The sequence below is a fragment of the Balaenoptera musculus genome, chromosome 14 (genome assembly GCF_009873245.2).
Source record: "Balaenoptera musculus isolate JJ_BM4_2016_0621 chromosome 14, mBalMus1.pri.v3, whole genome shotgun sequence".
NCBI classification, from domain to species: domain Eukaryota; kingdom Metazoa; phylum Chordata; class Mammalia; order Artiodactyla; family Balaenopteridae; genus Balaenoptera; species Balaenoptera musculus.
The window spans coordinates 46,880,185-46,900,803 of record NC_045798.1 but is presented as its reverse complement, the minus strand read 5'-3'; the positions used below and the strand labels follow the sequence as shown (position 1 = coordinate 46,900,803).

Genomic DNA, 20,619 nt, shown 5'->3' with positions numbered 1-20,619 from the left:
TATTATTATTATTTTTTTGTCTTCTAAATTGAGGTACTAAGGAAAAGGCGTTCTCAAGAAAAAGTTCTAATACGTGCGAAGAGAAGATGGGCTCCTATTCCTTGTTCAGTGCCTGAGAATTCCTTGGGTCCTTTCCCACTTTTTCTTCAACAGGTATAATTTACTTTCCTTCCACTGTGAGAGTCTGTGGTTTCCATCTTTGTAAAAAATTTAGACAATGAGTATGCAGTTATTTAAAAAGTATGTGTGTATGAATACATGAGTGAGTATGTCTATCATATGTTTCAATATATAGTATAAATGCATCTCTCTATACCTACGTATACTTTTTTTTTGCAGTTTTAGTCATGCAAAAGCCATTTATAAAACAGGAAAACCCATATAGCACTCTCAGACACATGCTTCCTTAATGAATTTTCATATCATCAAGGGTATCTCAGAGCCTGGGCATAGTCTAGAAAACCCCAAAACATCTTCCATAACAAAGGATGAAATTGTTGATAACAGGTCAAATGCCAAGAAGGGGAAAGACACGTGCACTTTCCATGGTTTCTTCCCAAGTCCACTGCTTAAATCACACTGGATCCACATTTTCTCTTCCCTGTTTCATTTTTAGTGGAAACCCTAGCAAATCTTCTTGCCTTCCTCCCTTATCAGTGGTCACTACCATTCAGTCTAGCTCTTAGGTTTCTTTTCCCCCAGTTCTTGAAATGGTGAGAGAGAATCCTTGTTTATATCCCACTAACAAATTCAATGCAGCTGAGAAAAGAGCATTTTAAAGTTGAGAAAGAAATTGTTAGAAAATAATTGTTAGTCATCCTGATAGATAGTCAAGATCCTACTAAGAGGATGAAAACAGTTTGGAAAAAATTTTCTTTTTGAATCAAATACCAAAGTAGCACACTTGCCAGGATATTACGTCATTTCCATTCTCACTCATTTTCATCCTCCCATTTAGCCCCTATAATAGAGAAGACGCTGAGAAATAACAGAAACTAATTAAAGAAACCATTTTCCAAATGTTTGCCCTGCCGACAGTATACTTTAAACCCAGTGTCTCAAATATTATGTTATATATAATAAAACCTCAGGTGTAAAACATTGACAAAAGGATAACTTCTCATGCTCAGAATACTTTGTTATCTAAGACAGGGAAAGTCCAAAATGCTTGACCCATGTAGTTACATGTAGCCTTTAAAGTATTTCTTAGTTATTCTGGAAAGCTAAGATGCTATTACTTTATTTTCCTCATGCCTTGCTCTTGAATTTCACAATTATTAGGCTTCCTTATTCTATTGCTGCTGTTTATTCAGACATAATAATAAATTAAAGAGGGCAATTACTTATTGTAAAATGTCAGTGTGATTGCATAAGTGTATAAATGAAAGTTTTGCTGAAATACAAATTTGTCTTTTATGTATATGATGTTTACTTTCTAGATTCAGTCTGATACAGCACAAAACTACACTATTTACTATTCCATAAGTGGGCCTGGAGTTGACAAAGAACCTCTAAATTTATTTTATGTAGAGAGAGATACTGGAAACCTGTTTTGTACTCGTCCTGTAGATCGTGAAAAGTATCCATCTTTTGAGGTAAAGTCTAAAGTTTACATATTGTATTAGTAAAATTAAACTTGGCTATTTTGTCTCTCTTCCTCAGTTCATTTACTCTTGACTGTTTTCTGATTTTGGCATCCGTGCTCTGGGTATATCTGATAGTACAGACCTGACTGGCAGCAAAAAGAATTTTATAGAATAAATAGCCTTCGATTCTATTAGATTGTTCTGGGAATTACAGTTTACTATTTTTCTTTTCAAAAGAAAAAAAGAGTACCACTTTGAACAGTAGTTATTTATTTGGCAGAAAAGATCTGTGAACCTCGTTATGGTCCTGAGAGTGATACCATAGGAGGAAAGTCAAGTTCAGAAGTTAAGCCTTGGTACCTTTGCAATGAGAGAAAGTTAACTTGTGGTGAGCAAGTAAGAAGTGTGGATGGTGCTTAACTAGGATAACTAGGTCTTTTCATCATCTGGGCAACCTCCTGTGGTGGGATGAGCGTTAATATATAAGAATTTAACCTAATGTTGTGTTGATTTTCCAACAGGAGCTGGTCATTTTGCTTAACTTAGTTTTAATTATTTTATATCTATTTTGGATGATGTAATTACTTAGTTTTAGAATTACTACAACATGACCTTCTAAGTACCTGTGATGGTCTGTTCTTTCTATGATAGCTGTTATGAAAAATTGGAATTGAAATTCATATTATAAAATCAAAAGAATAAATCGCATTCTAGACCCAATTTATATCCACTCATTTGGTCCATTTCTGACTCCCCCTTTTTAAATTAAAAAATTCTTATGAAGACAGTTATCTAAATACAATCATCAATATGCCTAAAATTCTAATTAGAAAATAAAATAATATCTCAGTTAACTGCACCTGGGGAATTTGGAATCCGAAGAATTCAAAGTTATAAAAGATCCAGAAAATTGCATTTAAAATTCATGCACCTGAAACTTTCAAACAAAACAAAATAGTTCTCAAGACTCTTTCGGGAAGATAATAATAAAAACCATTACACTCATGAACAACAATACAGCAGTGGTGAGGAAACCAAATTTAGCTATGTTATTATATTAGATAAATTGAAACATAAAATGCTATAGTGCACCATGAAATTAACCATCGCTTCTGGCATTAAGGTTATGTTCACATCCAAAAACAGTAACAAATGGTGAAATCCACACTGTGATGCTGAACAGTCTCCAAATGAAAGCCAAAGCAAAAGTAAGTTTGACGCTTATTTTTTTTTTGTTTTTTTTTTTTTTTTTTTTTTCAATTTTACTCTCTTCACAGCTAGTTGCCTTTGCAACAACTCAGGATGGATATACTCCAGAATATCCCCTGACCCTACTAATCAGAATCGAGGATGAGAATGATAACTTCCCAATTTTTACAGAGACATCTTACGTTTTTAATGTTTCTGAAAATTGCAGAGTTGGTGAGTACCTGCCTTGGCATTATAGGGCAACTTAATGTTTCAATTCATTAGCTGAGTTTCACTCTGGCCACTGGGAGGTGGCACATCCTGCTGCCAAGAACAAGGGGCTTGCCAGACAGGCAGCTGTAGGTGGCATTTTACTCTGCCTTTTGCTAGCTGTCTGACATGACCCTGGGCAAGTTTCCTAATCTTGACAAGCCTTGGTTTCCTCATCTGTAAAATGGGATATTAGTATACAAGGTTGTTTTGAAGGTTAAATGAAGCACAATATACCTTGAAGGCGAAGCACAGTGCCTGAAAAATAGGAGTGACTCAATGTTACTTTGCCTTCCTGTGTGAAGTAAAATAAATACTTTTAAGAGACCGTATTTTCTAAATATTGTAAGAATATTTTTAGAATATTCTTTTCTAAAAAAGAATAAGTCTCTGAGCAACGGATGTCTTGGCCTTGAAGAGATCTGGCTGATGTTCTATAGTGATTAAATGATAGACAGTATTCTGGGCATTATCATAAAGGTCATGGAGAATAATAATAATATATTTTCTGAATCTTTTGAAAATTGACCATTTCAGCTAGGAGTCGGAATGCAGATTTTGAGTCTTCCCTTAGAAAGATCTAACTAAACCAAGAATTTTCAGAGCAAACTGACCCATGTGATCAATGTTAAGTGTAGGCTTACAAATAGAAAAAGGTTAAAGAATCATTGGAATTCTTTAGTCTAGAAATACAAAGGCCATGGAGGGATATTATCAACATTTATAAATTTATACAATAAATACAGTAGATACAAATATGGTCACCAAATTCCAAAATGTTGGAACGCTGGGATATTTAAAAGTAAGTGCTATTTTATAGAGAAGTCTGAAAATGTATAAAAGCTATTACTATTATTAATTACGTGGTCCAAAACTTTGTTGTGGTAGATGGAGGGGAGTCAAATAAAGGGCAAGTTGAAACTGTAAAAGTTTTGGAAATTAAAGAGGATTTTTCTATATGTAGGCACTACCGTGGGACAGGTTTGTGCAACTGACAAAGACGAGGCTGACACACTGCACACGCGTCTAAGGTACTCCATCATCGAGCAGTTTCCAGCGTCACCCACCCTCTTTTCTATGCATCCAACTACAGGTGTGATCACCACATCATCATCTCGGCTAGACAGAGAGGTAACATAAATATTAACAAATAAAGCCTGATTACCACATGGCTGCTTAGCAGCACCTGCATATCTCTGTATGCCACCTGCAGATGTGCTTTTGAAAAGCATGTTGTGAATCTAATTTAACAAAAATTATTTTAGGTAGGTTGGTGGAGGTCACTGACCTTGCAGTGCTGTGATTTTGAACCGCTAATTCAATTCTCTCCTGAATTGTATGTTTTCTAAAATCAAATTTCCTAATATAAACATATTTATTGTTGTAAAACACAGGAAATGTCATATATGAAAAGTAAAACTTTCGGGAATTTGTGGAATTTTCTTATCTACAGATAACAATGCTTCTTTTTCCCATCTGTGTCATTTCTTCATCAACAATCTCATCTACACTCTTTCCCCTTACATAGATTAAATGAAAGTTTATCTGTCTCTGATCTCTGGTTTAGCATTTTCAGTTGACTGCTAGAAATCCTTATTTGAACATTTCACAGGTACCTAAGATTCAGTACATCTAGAATTGAATTCTTCTTTCCTTCTAAACATGCTCTCCTTCCCATGTTCTCTAGTTAAAATGCCATTAGTACATTCTTTTCCTTTACAAATTTTTTCTATTGTCACCTTGGATTCATGTTCTCAAAATTGTATTTGATGTCTCTTCTTGCAGATCAAATTACTTTCCAAAGCATTTGATATTGACTCCAAAGTGATCTTAACATTCACATTCTGTCCATTTCTACTGCAACTACACCAGTTTAGTAATTGTTCATTTTGTTATTAAACTATTACCTCCTCCACCAAGCATTTATTCTGGCCTACTTCCTACGTTTATAATCCTTAATCTTAAAATATAGTAGTATGTGTTTGTCACGTTTTTCTTTGATTCCTAAAACTCATATCGATTCATTTCCTCTCCCTCTCCCATGGATTAGAGAAGCGGTCTGCGAATTTTCTGGTCTCAGGACCCCTTTACAGTCTTAAATATTATTGGAAATTCCAAAGATCTTTTGTTTATGTGGGTTATATTTATGACTATTTAATCTGTAAGTGTTTAAAACTATAAAAGTTTAAACTATGTATTTATTTACCCAATTAAAATAATATATTACATGTTAATGTAAATAATATTTTTATAAAAAATGATTACATTTCTAAAACAATAAGTAATTTAGTGAGAAGAGTGGCATTATTATGCATTTTCTAAATCTCTTCAATACCTGACTTAATATAAGACCGATGGATTCTCACATCTCCTGCATTCAGTCTGTTATATAGTTTTAGTCGAAGTATGTAAAGAAAATCCAACCTGATATGAAGTTAGAAAAGAGTATTTTAACAGTAATTTCAGATCATTGTGGATAGTCTTCTTTGATACACCAAAACTTGACAAGTGGTAGTGTCATAAATGTGTTTTGCAATGTACACTCTGAATAAGCCTTGTCCATGAACTTTCCTACTTTGTTACATCAAAATACATTGGTCTTTCTTCTGCTGTGAGTGGATAGTTTACCATGTGTGATTTTGTAACATCGTGCATTAGTCATATGGGAAATATTGACTCACTGTTATACAGATCCTCCAAATATTGACACATCTAATTAAACAATATTGGAAAAAATCACCTCCTCATCTCTATTAATATCACGATGGTTCATAAAAGTTTTCCAGAATCCTCATTTTGGCTTGAAAACTCCAAATGACCATTGGCAGCAAATAGCTGTTTTCCTTGAAATTACATATTCACTTTACCTATGACAAAATGTCTTCCAAATATACCAGTCGGAATAACGATAGGTGTCTTTCATGTAAAAATGGTATTCTATGAAAAAAAACCCAGTAGCTAGTTCACCTTATAAATCAATCACACAAGTACTTTTCCATGAAAAGAGCATCATACTATGTTATGCAGAAGTGCTTTATACATACCTCCCATTTCTTTACATAGACTATGGGTTGAAATCTAATAAAATTTATTAAAATTAATCATTTTTACTGCATTTACAAGGACATTCCTAGGTAAATTTTTATTTTTAATTCAATTTTATTATTTATAATTTATTTATTTTTACCATCAGTATGTGCCAGTGAAGAATGCAATTTCATTTGTTGAATGAATGAATTGCTGTCACAGCTCTACAAATTATACATATTCTTCATGGAATTTATGTGCTCAGAAAGAGCAGATTATAGACCAAATTCTCTTTTATCATCAAGCCTTGAATAGATCCTTCTGATAAATCAGTTGAAAACATTTGACTAATGAAGGAGTCTTGGAGTGCTTTTACCCAAGAGAACTCTGGACTCACTTTCTGATCCCAGGTTTCCAATTTTTTTATTGTTGGCCTTCAGCCCCTTAAGCTCTTTAAACATCAGAACTTTCCTTCCATCTGAAGATATCACAAGTTAATATTTAGGTCCCAAACTTGATTTCTTTCTTTGTCTTATCAGCCAGTTGATCATTCCCAATAAATCATAGTTTATTACAAACAGAATACATATTTCCTCCCGTAAGTAATACTAGTATGAGCTTTTAAAATTTTTTTAATGAAATAAGGCCATGAATTTTTAACTCTACACGTGATTGATTATGAGAGAAGAGTAAATCAGGAAAAATTGGGTTTGTAAAAAGCATAGTGATCGAGAGAAATATTCGTTTTGTTTTAGGTAATACATGAGGGCTAGAAAGTTTAAGAGGTCTAAAGCGAAGAAGGTGGCTTTTTAAGAGAAGGGTGAATATTCTAGGTGGACGGTTAGGATAGTTTTTTACATATAATTTAGTCTTATGAAAAGAGGTGAATTATAAAGGAAGGTGTTGTTATAATTTTATAGAAGAGGAAAACTAGGGAAAAAGACTTTTCCAACTGCCCAAGAGTACATTTGTTATTTTTGAACTTGGAAATAGAACCCAAGCCTCCTAATGTTCAGTCCAGAAGGCATTATTATTAGTGTTGTTGTTAATCCTTCCATATCTCAATACTTGTGATAAATGAAACCATTATGAGGAGAAACACATTTTTTAAAACCAGTGATGAGCCTTCTGCAATCTCTGAAGAACGGAAAACGCTTAAGAACCAGATTCTATTTTCCATGAAGAAGGAAAAATTACATAGTTCCAGAACTTTGTTTTCATGCTAATTTAATGATCTTTTAGTAAATGTAAAGTAAATATTAAAAATCCACCTTTTTTTACAGGAGGATACCTTACTTTATTGCTTCATTACAAGACTGGTATAGAGTCACTGCTGTGTATTTTTGAATATAAGAATGTACTTTGCATAGGAGATAAAGATTTTGATTAATTACTAGGCAATTTAAAATGTACTATGACTATATCTTCTCTTTCTGTTAAGTAATGCTAAAACCAGTTGATTCCATGAGTAGCACTTTCAATTTGAGAAACTACTCTATTTTTTGTAAATTAATTGAAAATTACTAGTGTGAGGAAATTGTTCCTCTGCCAGTACATGAAAACTATGAAATCTAATAGTGTACCTCTTAAATTTTGAATGCAAGGGAAATTATAGAGTGTAAATTAAGATTTCATTTACAATGTTGCTTTCACTCAATAATTAATACTTACTTTTCAGCTAATTGATAAATACCAATTGAAAATAAAAGTACAAGACATGGATGGTCAGTATTTTGGTTTGCAGACAACTGCAGCTTGCATCATTAATATTGAAGATGTGAATGACAACTTGCCAACATTCACCCGTTCTTCTGTAAGTGTGTGATATTAATAAAAGAAAAATGTACAATGTAGTGTTAGTTGCTACATATGTGCACCTCCACCCATGCCCCATGATTTCAAATGAAGTATTCCCAGCCACGTGTCGGTAGTTTGGACTTGGGGTTTAAAGTCATGTTAACATAGTACTTTAGAAATTAGAAGAACTGGGCTGGCTTTACCTGGTGTTTTATTTTTGTGAGAGTTACTAATTAAACATTTTTTTGTTGTTTTTTATTATTTTAGTATGTGACTTCAGTGGAGGAAAATAAAATTGATGTGGAAATCTTACGTGTTGCTGTTGAGGATAAGGATTTAATTAATACTTCTAATTGGAGAGCTAATTATACCATTTTAAAGGGCAATGAAAATGGAAATTTTAAAATTGTAACAGATCCCAAAACCAATGAAGGAGTTCTGAGTGTGGTTAAGGTAAGAATAACTTAGGAAATTAGTTATTTGTAGCTTATAATGTCACAGATTAGCATACTAGAGCTTAATGAAAAGAAAGGAATTATGGTAAGTGTAGGAATAAAATAAATATTTAGGTAAATGTAAACACTATGTTTTTCATATATATAGTGGGATGAATATACTCATTTTGGAAAACATTATATAAAGGCATGATGGTTTAAAATGATTATATGTGCGTGTTCAATTAATACGATATAGTACCCACTTTGTAACCAGTATCTCTTAACAATTAAAAAACTAGCACAGCTTTGACACCAGTGGGACACTGCCAAACTTTCCTAGTCCATTCTATCTATAGCTGTGTCCAGGAGCCTCTACTTAATTACTGAATTTCCCAAATGATGAGTTATTCCTGGTCAGACCCATAGGGAAGCTGTTTATAGATCTGTCCATCTGTATCCAGTGTACATTACATTCTTAGCTTCCTGGTTCAAAATGGGAATCCTCACCCATTTGAGGATGTAAATACTTCTAAAACCTCTTTCTGATAATGTTCTACAATTATCTCGGAAGACATCACTGCGAATTCAGGAGGCAGAGTTAGCCCATAAAGTGATCTGAACTCTGGCTTTGGACAAAACCATGGGCTTATTTCTGCTGCCTCTAACTAAAACATGATTCTATCCTGGGTCGCTGTGGCTTCCCTTCTGTACGTATTCACAAGGAGAATGGATCAAACATGACGAATTCTTTTTTTCTTACAATGATGAAAATTCGCTGCAGTTTGTGGGTTAATTTCTGTTTCAAAACAGCAAAGGGATTGTCCCTTAAATCTTGTCTCTTTACATATCAGGCAAAATAAAATGAAAACCTTCCATTAAACTTGGTACTACCCATTTTTTAGAGAGTAACTGGGATAAAAGAGATTAAAAAGGAAAGTGTAAAGCCCATAAGCTTTCTATTTTCTTGTCTCTCTTATCTTAAAAACGTTTTATAAAATTTGACCCACGTTTTCTACCCCAAACCAGGTACAAATAATTGTACTCATCTCAGAGGGGTAGGAAAAGCGGTTTCAAAATTAATGGACTAGTAAATTACTGTTGATTAGGGTATGGAATCCCTAAAGTAATATTTCAAATAATATTTCATTAAATACTATCTGAAATCGCCATCAGGACCTATAATATTACTTGTGTTAAATTTGCAGTTGAGGAATTTTTTTTTTTTTTTTTTTGCTGGCTCCACCCAAATGCTCAATCAGTTGAAGGATTTCCCTCCTTCTACCACCGTCACATTTGTGGGTATATGTTTAATATTTCCATGACTGTTTCCGACACGGCACTTACATATTTCCAAAGCTAACTAGTTACACACTAGTTCACATTGCCAAGTAGTATGTGTTGATCTGATTTCCAACACGCTTGCTTTTGTAGCCACTGAATTACGAAGAAAAACAAGAGGTGACCCTGCAAATCAGTGTAGTTAATGAAGCTCCATATTCTAGTAGTTCAAGATCAACCGTGAACGTGGTGGCAGTCACTGTTAATGTACAAAATCAGGATGAAGGCCCTGAGTGTATCCCTGCAGTGCAAATTGTTCGTATTAAAGAAAATGTACCAGTGAGCACAAAGGTCAGTGGATATAAAGCACGTGACCCGGAAACAAGTAGTAGCAGTGGCATAAGGTACTTGTAATTCTATTTTAGTTGATTTCAAATTTACCTTGTTTTTAAAATGTATAACTTATTTTGATACCAGTATTGTAATTTGGCTTATGATCCATTTTGCTATTTTAATTCATCATTACTTACAGCTATAAGAAATTAAGTGATCCAGAAGGATGGGTCACTGTTGATGAAAACTCAGGATCAATCACAACTTCCAGAAGCCTGGATAGAGAGGCAAAGACCATCAGAAATGGTATATATAATATTACAATCCTTGCCTCAGACAAAGGTAAGAACTTTGTGTTTAAGCCAGCTATATACACCCCCATCTACAGACATCCTCAGTTTTTAAACAACATACATTTTTAAGTCAGCTGCATACAGTCTCAAAATTTATTTCACCCCAGATGACAAATAGAGTAATTGAGAGGTTTGCTATAATTTATTAATTCATGTCTGCTTTCTGATAGTACCCTCAGTTTTGTATGTAATTACAGTATGAAATAATTTAGTCATAGAAAATACTTGAGACTATAATTTATTAAAATCAAATAATCATTAAAAATTGAGAAAATTACTTTAGAAAAATTAGCTTCAATTTATTTAGTCATATCTCTTAAAATATTCACTTTGACAGGAAAATTTATTACAGAGAGAACATACTTACTGCCTCATAGGTCAGTCCTAAAAAAGTTACATCTTTCTACAGGAAACTGACAATATACTTGGGGGTTAGTATTCTGATATTATAAAATTAGAAAAATACTGTGAATACACAAAATCATATAAAATGGAAAATCATTTTCTATGAGCCCTGTAAAATTGGAATGTGAGCACAATGGTTAGGAATGAGATCCTTTTAGTGCATAAAATATAATTTTACCATAATATACATTTGAACTTTTTGCCTCTGTAAAATAAATGTTAACTACAGTAAACATAAATTATTATACTATAGCTTGCAAAATTAGAATTTAGAAGTGATTTTCAAAGATGTTTTAGATATTTCAACTTTTTCTAAGTTAAAGAGAAATGGCTCATATCTATTGATTGAATTGGTAAAGTTGTAGTCATTGTTAATTTAACTTCCACCAATTAAAGACTGCCCTTTAAGGCCTCAACTTCCTTTGTCCCTTTGTCAAAACATGCTTTTTGACAAAGCTTTTTTTTCTCAAATTTTTGACAAAGCATTTTTGACAAATGCTTTTTGGTCAAAGCAAGTGAAAAGAAGAGAAATCATATAATAATCATATCCATTATTTTTACATTTTTAATTGCACTTGGCAAATGGTTTTTATCAATGAGATAAAAATTACTGTCTGGAATGAGAGATTTTGGATGTAATTTTATTCTACATTTTCCTCTGTTGAACAAATGTTTTTATGGCGTTTCGAAGAGAGGCACTGTTAATCATCATTGTGGTTGAGAATAAATGTGTAACAGGGCCTTTTCCATTAATTTCTTTCGAAGCTGGTAGGGGATAAATAACTCCACATCTTTTTATTTTCTGAACTGAGATCATACTAAAGTATGTTTTTTATTTGTTTTTGTCTTTTACCTTTTTCTAAAATCTATCCTGGCTCATTCCCTTTGAGCCCTCCCAGCTGCTTCTTCCATACGAGAAATGTTCTCTCCTGTGAGCGCTGACCTCTGAGCCTGTACTCACTCCCTCTCCTACTTTCCTACAGCACTTGTTTCCTCTTTAAAACTCTCCCTCAGGGAGTCTATGTCCCAACTTTTCCACACATTTCTGTCTTATCTACATGTATTCTAGTTTTACTTCCTTCTCCTCTTCTAAACAGAGCTCTTTCTTAAGCTTTGAGTTCAATTTCTCTTCTCTTCTCAATCTAACCTCAGTTGGCAGTTTCGCCCAGGTGTTTCCTCTGTATAGCTGAGTTTTAGGTTTCTACTTCTGTTGTAAGATTCTAACTTTGGGGAGGAAGAGTGTGCTTTCAAATTTTTAAAAAACATTTAGCAGAAGAGTGCCATGCACATAAATCATGGACCCATAGGTAGCTCACCTTCCAAGACTTCATTTTAGGAATTGATATTTACCTGTATAGAATTATATTAATATTAGAAGGTGAGCATTGCATGCATACATTCCAGTGAATAAAAGAATATTATTTATTAACAGATGAAAAGCAGAGCTGTGAAACACTGAGTTAGATGTGTAAAATCTTTGGTTGAAATACTCATCACAATGTGCAAAAAAAATGGAGTTTATTGAACAACTTTAAATATTTCATGGAAGGGAAATTCAAGCATTTAGCACCGTGGTAGCACAGCAAACACTGTAGAGGTCAATTTTTTTTTTAATTAATTAATTTATTTTTGGCTGCGTTGGGTCTCCGTTGCTGCGCGCGGGCTTTCTCTAGTTGCGGCGGGTGGGGGCTACTCTTTGTTGTGGCGCGCAGGCTTCTCATTGCGGTGGCTTGTCTTTGTTGCAGAGCACGGGCTCTAGGCGCGCAGGCTCTAGGTCGCAGGCTCAGTAGTTGTGGTGCACAGGCTTAGTTGCTGTGCAGCATGTGGGATCTTCCCGGACCAGGGATCGAACCCGTGTTCCCTGCATTGGCATGTGGATTCTTAACCACTGCGCCACCAGGGAAGTCCCGAGGTCAATTTTTAAAGACTTTATAATTAACCAGATTTAATCAGTAAGACATGTGCTTTCAACTCCGTGTGTGGCCTCAAATGGAAAGAAATGGTCAAGACATCTTGCAATCCCAATTTTCAGAGAGAGCAAGAAAATACCACATGGCATAAGAACGAGAGAATTTGAGAGACGAGATTATTCTGTCCTAATAGAAAAGTTTGTCAGATGGATAAAATACATGTATACATGTCTCCCTGCTTCCTTTGTGTCTCTGTCTTTTCTTTAAAAGTTGTCCAAAGTGAGAGATAGTTGCATTGTTTCTTGTATCTCATTTCTTCTCTCCTAGTTCCCTTTTCTTCCTGCTGAACTATATCCTTTACTAGTTCTTTCAATGGTGCATTGTGGGTGATAAACCCTGTCAGTTTTATTGTTCTGAAAAATATTTTAATATTGTTCTCATGCTTGATTTGATCATTTGACTTGGTTTAGAATTTTGAGTTAACCCCTTCTTTCCCTCAGTACCCTGCAAGTGGTACTCCATCATCTTTTGGCATTTCTTGTTGCTGACGCATATTCTACTGTCTGTTTAATTATTGTCTCTTTATAGGTAATACCTCCAGATAGCTTTTATAGTTCCCTAGGTTGTGTTCTATATATAGTTTTAATTCAGTGTTATGCTGAATTTATTTTTATTTACCCAGCACTGCAGTCAGAATATATTTTAGAAGATCCATTTTTTTTTCTTTAATTCTGGGATATTCTCAGCAAGTATTTCTTTAAGTATTACTTCCCTACCATTCTATTTATCCTTTTTTTCTAGAGTCCCTGTTAGATGAATGTTTATTTCTACTGGAATTTCAGTGTCATTTTCATGCTTATTTAAACAGTTAACCTTCTTTATGCTTTTGAAGATAGTAAATATACATGTTTCGAAGATATCTTGCATAGAGTGAATTAATCTTCTGATTGTTGATTTTGTCGGTTTTCCTTTAAGCATTAATCTTGCTCATTCAGGAATTTTAATTTGTGAGCTTACATTAAATGGGAGGTATTGGTTTGCCTCTGCTTTTGACTTTTTTCTTTCTTCCACTTCACCTTATAGTGGTCTTGTAGTTGCCTCCACCGTGTTCTTTTCTGTGGCCCACATTTCAGAACCCCTTCTTAACTTGGTGGGCTATGGCTCCTGGCCCATGATGACCCTGGGAATATCACGAGTTCTGTTGCTGGGTCGAGGCTGTGACTGCACGCCAGTGCCTGGTCTTCCCGCTTTCCTAGGTGGGCAGCTTCGTATAAGGCATAGCCCCAGGTCGCGGGTGGCACAGGTTTTTTCATCCTCTTCTCCACCCCTGATGTTCAAGGCCTTCCTATTAAACAGAAAGAATAAACGATTTAGAGACACAAGTCCTGGATTTATGTTCAACTTCAGACTTCACAACCGTGTTACTAATTGGTGGCCGGGACCCGTGACCACTTCATTTTTGAATCTCCAGATTTTCCACTGCAGTGCCCTGTACAAAGTAGTTACTCAGTAAGTTTTTATTGAATATGTAGATAGATGAATTCCTTAGGCTACACCTCAGAGTGATTATTCTGGTTTGAAAGTGTTTTTCCACTTCTGGAGTCTTTCATGCTTTGAACATTTCCGTGTACTAGTTTTGTTCTAATCTCCCAAATACATGCCTTCTGTCTTTCACTTTTCCTGCCCCCAAATCTTAAGTGTTTTCTAAATGCATATTAAACTCCAAGCTCCCTACGTTGGCTTTCAAGGACCCTTGGTTCTTCTTTCCAGCGTCAGCTCGCACCAGTGTGCCTTCCCCTTCATTATGTCCAGAGCATAGGTGTGTGTATGTGCTTTCCCACCTCCTTAAATCTCCTTGTGCTTTTCAATATACCAGAAATATCCTTGTTGGTCCCCTCTTCCTTCCTCTTTTTAAAACTCTGTCAAAGCTCACCTCCATAAAAGTTCCCATGTCTATTGCAGCTCTTTAGTGAATGAATGACAAATCTAAATAGCAGTTATTTTCTGTACAACCCATTTGAAATTGATAATGTCTTTCTCTTAACTTACCTTAAGGACATAGCCTGGGACTGTGCTTGTCACTCTCATTTATATGGTACAAGTACCTAATAAGTAATAAATTTTTTGCAATGTTGTAATGTCCCAGTGAAAACTCAAAACATTAAAAAAATTGTATTTTCATATCCAATTTTCTAGATAGGAGAACATGTACTGGGACACTAGAGATTAAACTTGAAGACGTGAATGATAACGGCCCATTCATACCTCAGCGCACAGTGATAATCTGTAAAACTGTCATGTCATCGGCGGAGATTGTGGCCGTAGATCCCGATGAACCCACGCACGGCCCACCCTTTGAGTTCAGTTTGGACGGTGCTTCTGATTCAGAAGTACTTAGAATGTGGAGACTGACAAGAATTAACGGTATGTATTTTTAAACATTACTTTGTCCTTCTCAGCATCAGGATATCTAAAATATTTTTTTTTCTTGATGGAGTAGAAGAATAATTCACTGAATGGTAACTGCCAACAAAAGAACATGAGTTTCTCAGTGTTGGTGTGGTGGGAAGTGCCAGTCTCTGATCAGTCCTGTGCCAGGATTCCCTTTGGTGTTGGGTGAATTCTCATTCGTACTCTACCCACCCCCCCCCACCCCAGACTAGGTCTGATGTAACCACTTCCTGACTTGTGTACCTCCCACCCACACAGAGTCTTCATATGACAGTGGTCTCCTAAGTCATAAGGGAATCCCCATCCCTTGCAGGTATGCTCCCCAGGAAGCAGACACTGAGACAGTCTTTCCAGGCTGAATGTTTATCAGGGAGTTTCCTTGGCATCAGTATGTGTGAAAGGAAGGGAAGCAGGATTTAGCAAAAAGAGAAATCAAGCTGTAGCTCAGGCCAAAGGACAGCCTCGGCTGACTCACGGGGAGTCTGAACTAAATGGCCCTTCAGAATGGCCATTCTGTTCTGTGCTTTTACATTGCTGCATCAGTGGGTTGGGCTGCCCGCAGGGATGTGACCTTTGGCAGGAAGGCACAGTCACTGATGGTGCTGATAGCCTCCCAAGCAGCTGGGACAGTACATCCCTGATGACAGGGGATCTGGCTATGCATCACACTGTCCACCATAGGATCCCTTCTTTCTGCACTGCCTTGACTTCTGACCATTTCTTGTCTACTGTTTTCTATGTGGGATTCTTCCCCCACTTGGTCCCAGTCTGTACTTCTGACTTTACCCATGTTAGAATCTATGGTGACAAGAATGGCAAAAACAAAGCCAACCTCCCTTTGTCCCACCATTGCCTCATTCCCTACATCAGCTCTTAACTTTCCAGCACATTCTGTGTCTCCTGACCACACTACAGTACCTGTGCATCATGATGTCATGTCACTCCAGCTTTCACGACTCAAGATCCACTGTAAGCTGAGTGGGGGGTGCCTTTAAAATGCCCTTGAAAGGTTTTCATTCCCATGCTTTCAATGAGTATTCCTTGACTTCCTATTATGACAAGTTGCTCTGTGAACTGACAACATTTTCAGTGTTTGTAACAGCATTCTAACGTGTGCGTGCTTGAGAACTAACCTTATATTTAGATGTCCTTTCTACTTATTTGGTTTCATAATATTTATTTTGACATAATGTTAAAGGAGGTGGTAATTTTAAAAAATATTCCTACTTAGTACAATGAAACGTTGTCAGGATTATGTTGGTCAAAACTTTGTTAGTTTAAAGTTTTACTGGGCTGTGAAAGAGCCCAAAAGCCTGGGAAATGCCAAGTTAAGAAGAACGTATCCTAAAGAGGCTTTAGGTCTCGCCATGCTATTTATTCTTCTTGGGCATCAATATACTCATGTGTAAAATGGGATTATTGGGGGAAGTAAACAAGATAGTCAATGCAATAGACCATGGCATGTTTTGAATCATAAATTGTGGTTTTGTTAGTCTTATTATGATTTCTTACACATACATAGACTCACTGGGTTAACCATGCTTTCTCTTAAAATTGACTTGATTCAGTGATTGTTTTTTTTTTTACCCAAATATCCAAGTTTATATTTAGAGCTTCAAATTATGAAATAATGAAAATGTCACACTGAGCCAGTTAAATGGGGAGGATTATTCTTGGGCATGGGCATGTGTCATCTACATGTAGAGTAGTATATTTTTGGCGTTCCCAAGACTAGGATTTTGACCTGGATATTTTCTACTCTTTTTTTTTTTTTTAATAAATTTATTTATTTTATTTATTTATTTTTAGCTGTGTTGGGTCTTCATTGCCGCACGCGGGCTTTCTCTAGTTGCGGTGAGCAGGGGCTACTCTTCATTGCAGTGTGTGGGCTTCTCATTGCAGTGATTTTTCTTGTTGCGGAGCACCGGCTCTAGGTGCGCGGGCTTCAGTAGTTGTGGCGCACGGGCTCAGTAGTTGTGGCTCGTGGGCTCTATAGCACAGGCTCAGTAGTTGTGGTTCATGGGCTTAGTTGCTCTGTGGCATGTGGGATCTTCCCGGACAAGGGCTCAAACCCGTGTCCCCTGCGTCGGCAGGCAGGTTCTTAACCACTGCACCACCAGGGAAGCCCAATATTTTCTACTTTGACCTAAAAAAACATACATCAAAACCAAAAAAATACAGTTGGTCCCAGTGTCTTGTAGGACCATGAGAAGAAGTTCCAGCAGCATGACTCATGCCTTGAAAATATGGTCAAGGTTTGGCACAATGTATAGAAAACAAAGTAAGGGAAAACATCCAGAATTTTAGTCTATGAAATTCTCTGATGAATCATGCATAAAAGAAAATATACACTGGTATTTTAAAAATTAAAAAATTTTAAAGATGTGATAAAAATCAGTCTCTAAACAAGTCTGTTATTTGTGATAGGAAGGATTTGTTTATCCACAGATAAAATATATTATTACAAAAGCCAAAAGAAAGACCTTTATAAAAAGAGGCAGTGTAGACAAACTTTTATATGATTAGAAAGACTTCGTCCATTCACGCTTACAATCGTGTAGCACTTGTGCCATTCCCATCAGGAATGTCCATTTGTAGGGAAATAATGAATATTCTGTCACTAATTATTTATGCTCAGGAGAAATCAATGACATTCTATAATGCTTGGTTTTATTTCCTTTCAGATACAGCAGCTCGTCTTTCCTATCTGAATGACCCCCTGTTTGGACAATATATAGTACCTGTCAGAGTTGCAGATAGGCTTGACCAATCACTTGTTACTCAATTAAACGTGATATTATGTGACTGTGTTACCCCAAGTGACTGCACCTTTCCCGTTGCTCCGCACCTTGCCAACGGAAGACTGATACTTGGAAAGTGGGCCATCCTTGCAATATTGTTGGGCATAGCATTGCTATTTTGTAAGTCCTTTCTTGAATTCAAATGATAGCCTTTAAAATAACTTTCAGGACAAATTCTTAGAATCAGCACTGTTATCTATGGCTGCGCATTTGTATATAGCTACATTTCTATTTAACACACACATATTTAATTTATTTATTGAAAGTGCATTTAGGTATTATTTTAGTGCTATCCTAATTAGCATAGGAATAAAATTCAACACAAATACAGCACTTAGCATTGTTTGTGGCATATCTGGTTAGGGCAGGCTTTTCTACTGGATGCTACTTTGACACAAGCAATAATATTTATGTTTTCTGGAAAGTTGTTTTCATATTTGTCATCATAAATTCATAACACTGTTTTACGATAAACTGAAGTAATCTCTCTCATCCTCCAGGTATCCTATTTACCTTGGTCTGTGGAGCTACTGGGGCAGCCAAAAAGCCAAAAGTATTTCCTGATGATTTAGCCCAGCAGAACCTCATTGTGTCAAACACTGAAGCTCCCGGCGATGACAAAATGGTAAATTGTTTGTCTTTTCAAAATACATACAGACGATAAATTGGCCTAACCAACTGTAATGATCTTTTCTGGGCAAAGTTCTTTTGAAATCAGGTAACTTACAATATATAAAATGTCATCAGTCCCAGGAGACAGATAAAATGACATTGATCCTATGGTGATATATGGCATTTCAATTCGGCCATATAGTGTTACTTACTAGTAAAAATCCTTCAGCATGTCATTATTATTTTCTATTTCAAGGGTGTCATGGCTTCAACTTTAGACCCAGTCTTTTTTATATGTTGAAGCTGCTGGTTGTGTGTAAAAATGTTTCATTTAGTTACTCACAGATCATCAGCATATGGTTTTAATTTCTTTTCTGGCAACAGCAATAAAATGACTACAGGCTTTGGTCATCGTGGGAAGAACTTTAATGGAGGCTTTCAGGCTCTAATATAGGTTAGAAAGGAGCCTGAAGTCAAATATATGAAGCAGTAATGCCAACAGGTGATTACACTGCTTCAGCTTTGATTTCCAGCCTAATATGTGGATGAGGAACAAGTAAATTCCCTACAAAAAGCATGATTGATGATTCGAGGAGGAAGGATTTAGAAAACAAAAGGATGTTGACATCTAGGAAGGTATTAGAAAAAATAAAACTTAGAGTTTCCTACAAAAACGTAACATGGAAAATTAGTGGCCAGAGCTTTAGTGTTCTTATTTTCTCTGCTGATTTATTTGTATTTAATTAGATCACAAGGATTTAGTATTGCTGCTAAGATTTTTACAGCAACTTTTATTTCTATTGATTTTGTTTCAGTTGAAGGGAACTCAATCAGACACTAAATAAAATTACTGATTATTATTTCTGTTTCTGTTCTAGTCAGGTGAAGGGAATCAGGGTCAATCCATGTGAGACAATAGTGTGCAATCCTGATGTTGAGATGTGAGATGCTGGAAGGATTTCACAAATGAAGTTGTACAGTAGTCTAAGAAGTTTTTAAAGAAGGAGTGTACATCAAGCTTTCTGACTTGTCTCAAGGCTCAGACCACTTGACATCTATAGTTTGCTTCTTGTATTGGATGCTACGTGAAGTACTGGGGTTACAGTAGTTAGGTACTTGGGCTTGCCAGGACAGATGGAGTTCCTGCCCTCAGCATGCTTACCTTTTAGCTTGAAAATTCACAGCATTATCTGCATGATTTGCTCTTTTTCTCATTTTTTGTTCTCCTCCGTATTTCCCCAATGCCAACTGTTTTGTTTCAGTATTCCACCAATGGCTTCACAACCCATGCTGCGGGAGGCTCCACTCAGGGAATTTCCAGCACCCTGGGATCCGGAGTGAAAAACGGAGGGCAGGAGACCATTGAAATGGTGAAAGGAGGGCAGACCATTGAGTCCTTCCAGGAGGCCGGGCATCATCACACCCTGGAAATGTGTAAGGGAGGTGGACAGCACACCCTGGATTCCTGCAGAGGAGGACAAGTAGAGGCGGATAACTGCAGATACGCGTACTCCGAGTGGTACACCTACGCTCAGCCCCGCCTTGGTGAAGTGAGTTTCCCTAAGTGACATACAAATCTATTTGGCTTCCTTTTCAACTTTCTAAATGATTACAGTTTACTGGCCTGATCTCTATTTTCAATTAATGATTAACCTACTAATAAGAAATTTGACTTTCCTTAATTTTGATTTAGTTATGATCAGATGTTAAGTGGATATTGACTTTTTCTCATATTTTGTTTGCTTTTTAATTGCTTCTGAAATCATATGACATTCAAATTCTTTTGCTCATGACTTTGTGTTGCCATTTCTCATCAGACAAGTCATGTCTTAAAGACCAAAAGTGGGGTCCAAGGCAATTCCAGCCTGCACAGCCACTATGCCTATCTGGCAAGCTCTGAGCCCACATGCATTCAGGTTCAGTTTAAGGGATGCATTTCACATTAGCCATAATCTTGAAAGAGAAAGCAATGATTACTTAAAACGGACACTTGTATACTTGCTGCCACATGTGTGACTCTTAGAAACATGCTATGTAGTGAATTGATGGTATGATTGATGATATAGACCAATCATGGGTGTTTTTTATATGTAGGAATCCATTAGAGGACACACTCTGATTAAAAATCAAACAATGAAAGGTAAATCAAAGCAATTATTTTTATGCTAGTA

General features: G+C 36.0%; 1 protein-coding gene across 4 annotated transcripts in view; it reads left to right on the top strand.

Moving 5' to 3' along the window:
- Positions 1 to 20,619, top strand: part of DSC2 (desmocollin 2) — a 40,932-nt gene that overhangs the window by 9,806 nt on the left and 10,507 nt on the right. For 2 of the 4 annotated variants that reach the window (XM_036822871.1, XM_036822868.1), the window contains exons 4-16: positions 34 to 153; positions 1,440 to 1,595; positions 2,864 to 3,008; positions 4,009 to 4,175; positions 7,750 to 7,884; positions 8,136 to 8,321; positions 9,737 to 9,987; positions 10,116 to 10,258; positions 14,781 to 15,008; positions 17,720 to 17,956; positions 18,337 to 18,461; positions 19,711 to 19,998; positions 20,543 to 20,588. In XM_036822871.1, coding sequence (XP_036678766.1) covers positions 34 to 153; positions 1,440 to 1,595; positions 2,864 to 3,008; positions 4,009 to 4,175; positions 7,750 to 7,884; positions 8,136 to 8,321; positions 9,737 to 9,987; positions 10,116 to 10,258; positions 14,781 to 15,008; positions 17,720 to 17,956; positions 18,337 to 18,461; positions 19,711 to 19,998; positions 20,543 to 20,588 — 2,227 coding nt within the window. The remainder of the gene's footprint in view (positions 1 to 33; positions 154 to 1,439; positions 1,596 to 2,863; positions 3,009 to 4,008; positions 4,176 to 7,749; positions 7,885 to 8,135; positions 8,322 to 9,736; positions 9,988 to 10,115; positions 10,259 to 14,780; positions 15,009 to 17,719; positions 17,957 to 18,336; positions 18,462 to 19,710; positions 19,999 to 20,542; positions 20,589 to 20,619) is intronic. The other 2 variants (XM_036822867.1, XM_036822869.1) reach the window with 2 other exon arrangements.